Source organism: Phoenix dactylifera, chromosome 3 (assembly GCF_051530095.1).
Source record: "Phoenix dactylifera cultivar Ajwa chromosome 3, Ajwa_hap1_PhDact_Kaust_v1.1, whole genome shotgun sequence".
Classification (NCBI taxonomy): Eukaryota; Viridiplantae; Streptophyta; class Magnoliopsida; order Arecales; family Arecaceae; genus Phoenix; species Phoenix dactylifera.
Window position 1 is genome coordinate 2,540,803 of NC_143192.1, and position 7,412 is coordinate 2,548,214.

Genomic DNA, 7,412 nt, shown 5'->3' on the forward strand with positions numbered 1-7,412 from the left:
TAAATTGGAGTTAGCAAGAATGATAGGTGAGAAGGATAGGTGATATTTGTATGACATTTTTACTGAACTCTCCTTTGATAAAAAAAAGTATTAGTATTATTATTTTATAATGCTTACTCTTAGTATCATATGATTTGTATAATCTATAATTTAAAAAATTATATAAATATTTAATTTAATGAATATTTTATAAAGAATTATATATGAATTAATTTACTTATATATATTAATCATATAAACAATTAATTGATTTATAATTTAATTTAAATAGTTAATTAATTTTATATAAATAGCTAACCAAAAATTAGGGAACATAAATAGAGAAATAGGAAACAATTCTGGTTGTTTGCTTATAGTTATGGAAATTATTTGCTAAAATTAAAATAATTAGTAATAATATATATATATATAAATAACATAAATGAAAAAACAAAGAAAGATTAGAATTTTTTCAAAAAATTAATGAGAAAATTAATATGGAAATTTATTTTTATATGCTTCATTTATTTTTTGTCCTTCGATTCTGGAAGGATATAAATTGGTTGGAAGGAGGTAAATTGGTGGATCAGGATGAATGACCAATCTTTTCTATTCATTAATTTTTGCTAAGATTTTTTTGAATCAAACAGTGGATCAGAATCACCCATCCTTTCAGTCCCATTCATCTTTCCCCTGGCGCCGGTAACCAAACAGAAGCCTCCAAACTCAGCAAACCCTCCTTGACCTGAGCCCCAGCATCCAGGTTCATCCCTCGCAAGCCATCGCCCAGCCAAAATTCCCGCAGGACCATCCAACTTCCCCATGTTCCGGGTCCCACCCTAAAGTTAAAGTTGACGCGATTTGTCTCGGGGAACCCTTTTTTTTTCTCTCACAGCTCTCCATCAGAGCTAACAAACGGAGGAGGCTTCATCCCATTCTTCCACTAAAATCCATGGCTGTCCTTCCTCTCTTTGCTCACTGTTGGGCTCGTGTTGGAGTTGGTGAGAGGTTGCTATTTCATTTTGTAGCTCCTCAGCATCTTGCCTTGGTGTAACCATGTGTCCTTTTCCCCCAGTTTTTGCCCCGTTTCTATATACCATGCTTTATTATATGAAGGACCATTGACCCACCATTAATACCACCACCACCCTCTTCTTATTACCTCTTGCGAGCACCCTGGATTCCCCCTCCCCAATTCCCTCATCACTCCACTCCCCCTCTCCTCTATTAAAACGAGCTCTCCCTTTCCCCTCCACCTATCAAACTTGCTTCTGAATCAAACAACATGGGTGGCGACTCTCTTCTCTTTCTCTCCGTCTTTCTCCTTCTATCTTCTGCAACTGCTTGCGACAGATGCGTGCGTCAGTCCAAGGCTTCCTACTTCTACTCCTCCTCAGCTCTCTCCGGTATGCTGCATGCAAAGATCACACTCTTGGTATTTGGATTCCAAAATCTAATCTTATCCTCCGAAAATCTTATCTGTTTGGTCCTCTCTATTTTTAGCTGGGGCTTGTGGCTATGGACCCATGGCGCTGGGCTTCAATGGAGGCTTTCTTGCTGCTGCCAGTTCTTCTCTCTATAGAGGAGGGGTTGGTTGTGGAGGCTGCTTCCAGGTTTGTACTTCAAACTTAAATTAATTTCTCTCTCAATTCTCGATAATAATAATAATAATAATTTTTTTTTTTTTAAATTTTTGTCCTCGTTTTTGGGGAGATAGATTAGATGCAGGAGCGCCAAGGTTTGCAGCAGCGGAGGAGTTGAAGTAATGGTGACGGACTCGAGCAAGAGCAACCGCTCGGACTTCGTGCTCTCCCCCTCGGCGTTCATGGCCATGGCGAAGGAGGGGATGGGCCAGGAATTGAAGCAGCTTGGAATGGTGGACGTGGAATACAAGAGGTAACAATTAATCCAATCAAACCCCAATATCACACGGTTGCCGGACTTGGTCTCACCCGATTAGTCTCTCTTCCTTTCCGTGTCCATCAGGATTCCGTGCAAACACGGGAACCAGAACCTGGCCATTAGAGTGGAAGAGCACAGCCGCTGGCCAAACCATCTAGCCATCAAATTTTTGTACCAGGGTGGCCAGACCGACATCGTGGCCGTCGATGTTGCCCAGGTACACCAATTAGCACAGTATAACACTGGATTTTGAATGTTAATTTTGATAATAAATAAATTATAAAAAAATATAAAATATATAAATAAATCTATCTTACATAAATCTATCTCGTCCAATAACCTTAAGGTTCTGAAATAAATGGTGATTTTGACATAAATTGATGTGTGGATTTTTGGGCTCTTGTGCAAGAGTAGGTTGGGTCGAGCAGTTGGAGGTATATGAGCCGGGATTACGGGGCGGTCTGGAGCACGAACCGGGCGCCGGCCGGGCCGCTGCAGTTTAGGATGGTGGTGACGGGCGGCTATGATGGGAAGTGGGCGTGGGCTCAGGAGGAGGTCCTGCCGGTCGAGTGGAAAGCCGGCTCGGTCTACGACCTGGGGGTTCAGCTCTCTGATATCGCCCAAGAGAGCTGCTCTCCCTGTGATACACGGCAGTGGAAGTGAGACAAATAGGCTAACTTTTGTTCTTTTTGGATTTGTACATTGTTAATTGAATGATGATGTGACGGTTTAAAATAAGAAGAGGAAAATGGCCTATGTCTCTGTGTACGGCCAGCAGAAACATTGGACCGGGTCTTTTGGGATTATTATTCAAAATCCGGAGTAGACGGCAGAAAGTTGGTGTTTGACAGTAAAAAACTTCTTTTTCTTTGGATCGCAGCAGAAGGAATTCTAAATTAGTTTTTCCTTCTCTTTTAAAGATATCTGAATCATAGGTGTCAAATCAACATCTTTGTTCAAGCAAGTTGCCTTCCAGCGAGTGACATTCAAATGTTAGAATCCTATCTAAGAGCACGGGCATTTAAATGAATGGGCCCAAGAGAATATAAGATTATTATTCCTTAATGCAATGGAGTAGGGATACATGAATTAGTAAGTGCGAGTTTGAAAGTTACGGTCTGAGCATCTAAAAGTTGAAAAGTATATAAGCACCACAAGAATTTTTAACTATTCCATGTAGAATTCTTATTCCTTAACAATTAATATCGTTGTCACAAGTAAGCTATTTTCCAACAAGTGATATTTAGCGCAAAATTTGATTAGCAGCTACATGTTTGGTGCAACATTTGGATTGAATATAAGTTGGTTCAATTGAACTTGATTCAATAAAGCAAAAAAATTATGTAAATAGATAAATAAATAATATTTATTCATTAAAGCTATAACAACTAATATAAAAGAGGGAACATAATCTGAGTTTAAGATTGAAATACAATCATGATAATTAGTTTATACTATAAACATGTCTACACATGCCGGGCATGTATGCACACTTACATGCATGTGAAAACTTCAAGCAATTTTAGACTCTAAATTTCTTAGATATGATAGTCATGATTAACCTAACGTTCAGCTAAAAATATTATATAGTTTTAACTCAAATTCATAAATAAGCTAAAAGTATATTTAAGTATATTAATAATATATTATATTATTTTTATTTCAATATAATTAATATTATATTTATTTACTTATTCAAAGTAAAGTAATTTATGTATGACAAGAAATATAATCTCACATTACCATTCAAATACAAAAATCCTAATATTTAGCTCATACGCTACATATGTGTGCCCGTGCTAGAGCTTTTCTGTAAGAGCACATGCACGCATGCATGCATATTTATATAAAGGACAAAGGTTGCATCTTTCGTGTGAAAGAAGGAACCACCTTCTTTCATGCGAATCCACAGCTGGATTGTGCAATGGTCACTTTCACATATATACAGGTGGATGAATGGAAGAGTTCAAAATACTCTATACGAGGCACGATCTGGTTAGTATCGCAGAAGAACATCAATCACTCAATCATTCGTTTGTGCAAAAGACACAACCTGAAACTACATGTGAAGACTATGAAAGGCCTTAATTAGGCTCTTAACAAATTTCGTAAATATGCAAAATGTGCTAAGTCTGAGCTAGCATTTGGCTTATCCACACCATCAGATAATGTCCACCCAATGAGATGGCCTGTATTTTTAATTTTTATGAATCCTTCAGGCTCATTCCTGACACTACAACTGGTAGCGTGAGAATCGAGGGAGGTTAACTTAAAGGCACCCACGTCAAGTGGCTAACAAAAGGGCCGGTGTCGGTTCAATATTGGGACCAAACAACAGCACATTATTGGCCCCTGGCTTTCTTTTGATTGAGATTTCCCAATAACTAAAGGATGATGGATGAGCCAGTATTATGGCTCCATCTATTCTAATCAACACTAAATTTGTTCCTATAGCGGAATTAGTGGCTGCTTGGTATGGATTTAAAACAACTATATCTGTGCTTCAGAATGATAGAATCATTTTGAAGGAGGATTTGAAGATAGTAGTAACATGGATTGATGGTAAGGCATATTGAAAAAGGCATTCCACACATCTGTCATTAGAGCTGAGTAGAGCTCCAGGTGCGGCCTGCATTCACCTCAAATGGAACTCAGCCACGATAATCGAATGGGTCCGAGGCCGGCATAGCGAGACGGGCGGGCAATCATTACTCTATGATATTCTGAGACTAGCGATAGGGTGTGGCTCCTTCCTGACCTTCCATGTCTACCGGAAGGCGAACAGTATGACTGATTGGATGGCCTCCTTCGCAACTCAGCACTCTGGAGGGTTCTGTGCCTTCTTCTCTCTATCAGCTTTTTTTTTTCAAATTTTATTAGCTGCACTCATTCATTGGTTTTGAAGACTTTCCTCGTAGCTTATCTCATTATGTCGGAGCAGCCGCAGAGGGCATCCCTTTCATTCCATTGTAGCGAGTTATCTCACCTCCTTCTATCAGAAAAATAAAACAAGATGACGGATGGAATCTCTAGAAGTTAAAGACTTTGGACCGATCATAATAAAAGAAAAGTAAGATGAGTCTGAAACTATAACAAGATAAAATTAGCAAAAGAAAAATCAAATCAACAACATTAAGTCATAAAATGACGCAAGTTGGAAAATAAACTTTCAATAGCATTTCACCATCAGGTGAATCATCTACCTTTCATCGCTGAAAAATCTCACTGCTGATGTTTGTTTTGTTATCTTTTCCTCAAAAATTTTGAAAGATTTTGCCGGTTAGACTATTGATGTCGTAGTTTTCATACGATTTATAATAAAAAAAGAAAGACTGACAACGTTTTGGTCCTTAAGAGAGTTTGAGAGCTGAAACTATCATTGAGGCAGGTTGCCCGTCAGCTCCAGGTGGGTGGTCCTCAGGGCCAGAGGCAATGGATCGGTGTCAAATAGATTGGTGGCCAACCAGAAGCCATGACATCATGCTGTTGGTCTCTCCCAAATCTGGTCGTCAAGGCTGCCTGTTTTTTCCTCTCAAGTTACTTCAGCTAACAACACTGTTTAAGGACCTCAATGGATCCTTACAGAGAAGAAACATCTGCTGCTCTTTATGCTTTATTATTGTTAGAAAAATCCATTGGTATATCGAAAAATTATAATCGAACATTTTCTATCGATTGAATTTTAAAATTCGGGATGTGTTTTGCGAAGAGTGTTCTAAATCATGAATTGTTTTTCAAAGTAGGCAGTGACAATGCAGCAAGTAGGTGAAAGGGAATATGTAAGATAAAATGGTTAAGAGTTAGTTGGGCCTTGAATTGAGGTTTTCTAGTCTTCATTGTCCTAAGAGCAACATCAACAAAGGATATCTTGCAATATCACTTTCAATTTGCCCATAGTGCTCCAACAACCTCAAGATCAGCTCTCTCTCTCTCTCTCTCTCTCTCTCATGTGTGGGTAGGTGGAGTTGTTTATTAGGGGCATAATTTTTAGTTTTATCTCTCACGTGAAAACTTGGAAATAGGGAGAATATTATAGTATTGTTTCAGGGAAAACTAAACGAAGACTAATTGGAGGACTTGACAATATTTTGTAGAACAAGAATCACTTAAAGAAGCAAAGAAAAAACAAAGCAATAATTAAGTACATGTCGAGTGTTCCCTAGGATGGAAAGGCTTTCATGCCAAAGAATAGAGATACAAGTAGTTCATGGAGTTTTCCATGGAGACTAGTTGGAGGTTACAAGGATATATAGTTGTTATGATTGTGGCTTCATTTCCTCTTAAGCTTGTGTATCACAAGAAACCAATGGCATTTCGAAGGCCACATTGCCCCTTAACCTTCATTTTAGTTTCTAGAGCCTCTCTGCTTCTCATGTGCTGACCTTGACCCCTTGTTTCTTTGCACCAAATGTCAGTTGACCGTAGGACTAAGCAACGAATATCATTGTTAGATTAACATTGATGACTTTAATTTTTTAATATTTACTTTAAAATTAAGTCTGAGCCATAATCCGCCATGTGGCTGCTTATGTAAGTTTTAGGGTAAACATATGCCTCCCATCAGTTTCGGGATTTCAAAATACCAAGTTAATCTTCATGATTATATCAAAAATGTCGAAATTTATAATAATGATAGCCGCCTAACGGCTATATTAATTATAAACTCCCCAGTCTATTGAACAAAATCATCTCTGAAAAGGGCTTCAATGCCATTTCAACTCACTCTACTATTTCCTTTTGCTTATAGCCATTGAGTAACTCTTCACTGCTTCTTTGTTTCCCCCACTTTCTTCTCCTCTTCAATTACCCCAATCTTTCCATCCATCTCTTGACTATCAAATATCCAACAACATGGCTCCATGATACATTGTGCCATGCGATGCCAATATGAGTAGAGACATTTGTCACCTATCCAAATTGATAGGAAGTTTGGGAAAGTTAATCTTTCAAAATGGCTTCAACCAGTCTCTGATTCATCCAGGAAGAAATCTTTCAGAATAGCTCCTGCTCCTGAAGGTAATCAAGCTTGAAATTAAGCTTTAGCTCAAGCTTGGACCGAGGTTGATTTGAGCTTAAATTAATTTCTAGCTTGATGAAGGATTTACAAGCTACTCATTTAGGCTTGTGTTCGGCATGGTTTGAAATTAGGAATGGATTGAGTTTGGAATAGAAGTAAAAAAACCAAGCTTGAACAAGCATTTCAAGCTCGAAATTAGTTTCAAGCTGATCGAGCTTGATTGGAGCCAGACTCAGATCTATCTGCTCGTTTGCACCCTAACTCCTATAGATCAAAGGAAAAGATAAAAGAAAGCCGATACTCCCTCTCCAGATCTGCCACCTGATGAGGAGAATTAAGGTCCCTTAATCTTCTGTAAAAGGGCTGCACCGTGCTGGCGGCAGCCATGGCAAGAGACTCTCCAACCTCGATCTCTTCCATGACGAAGAATTTGAAGAAACCTTACAATGTCAATGATCTGTCCTCAAGAGTTAATATATGACTATGAGGTAAAAATGTTACTTTTCTCTTTTGA

General features: G+C 38.4%; 1 protein-coding gene across 1 annotated transcript; it reads left to right on the plus strand.

Moving 5' to 3' along the window:
- Positions 1–1,099: 1,099 nt before the first annotated feature.
- LOC103708707 (expansin-like A2) lies at positions 1,100–2,841 on the plus strand. Its single transcript, XM_008793763.6, has 5 exons — positions 1,100–1,385; positions 1,483–1,592; positions 1,697–1,875; positions 1,966–2,098; positions 2,296–2,841. Exons 1-5 carry the CDS (start codon positions 1,265–1,267, stop codon positions 2,542–2,544), a joined length of 792 nt encoding a protein of 263 aa, XP_008791985.4. The 5' UTR covers positions 1,100–1,264; the 3' UTR covers positions 2,545–2,841.
- Positions 2,842–7,412: the final 4,571 nt, after the last annotated feature.

What these genes read in the sequence shown, in the direction of transcription:
- LOC103708707 (XM_008793763.6), top strand. Translation starts at nt 1,265, where the DNA reads ATGGGTGGCGACTCTCTTCTCTTTCTCTCCGTCTTTCTCCTTCTATCT. An exon ending in CTCCTCCTCAGCTCTCTCCG is followed by an intron (nt 1,386 to 1,482) that starts GTATGCTGCATG and finishes CTCTATTTTTAG; the next exon opens with CTGGGGCTTGTGGCTATGGA. An exon ending in GTTGTGGAGGCTGCTTCCAG is followed by an intron (nt 1,593 to 1,696) that starts GTTTGTACTTCA and finishes TTGGGGAGATAG; the next exon opens with ATTAGATGCAGGAGCGCCAA.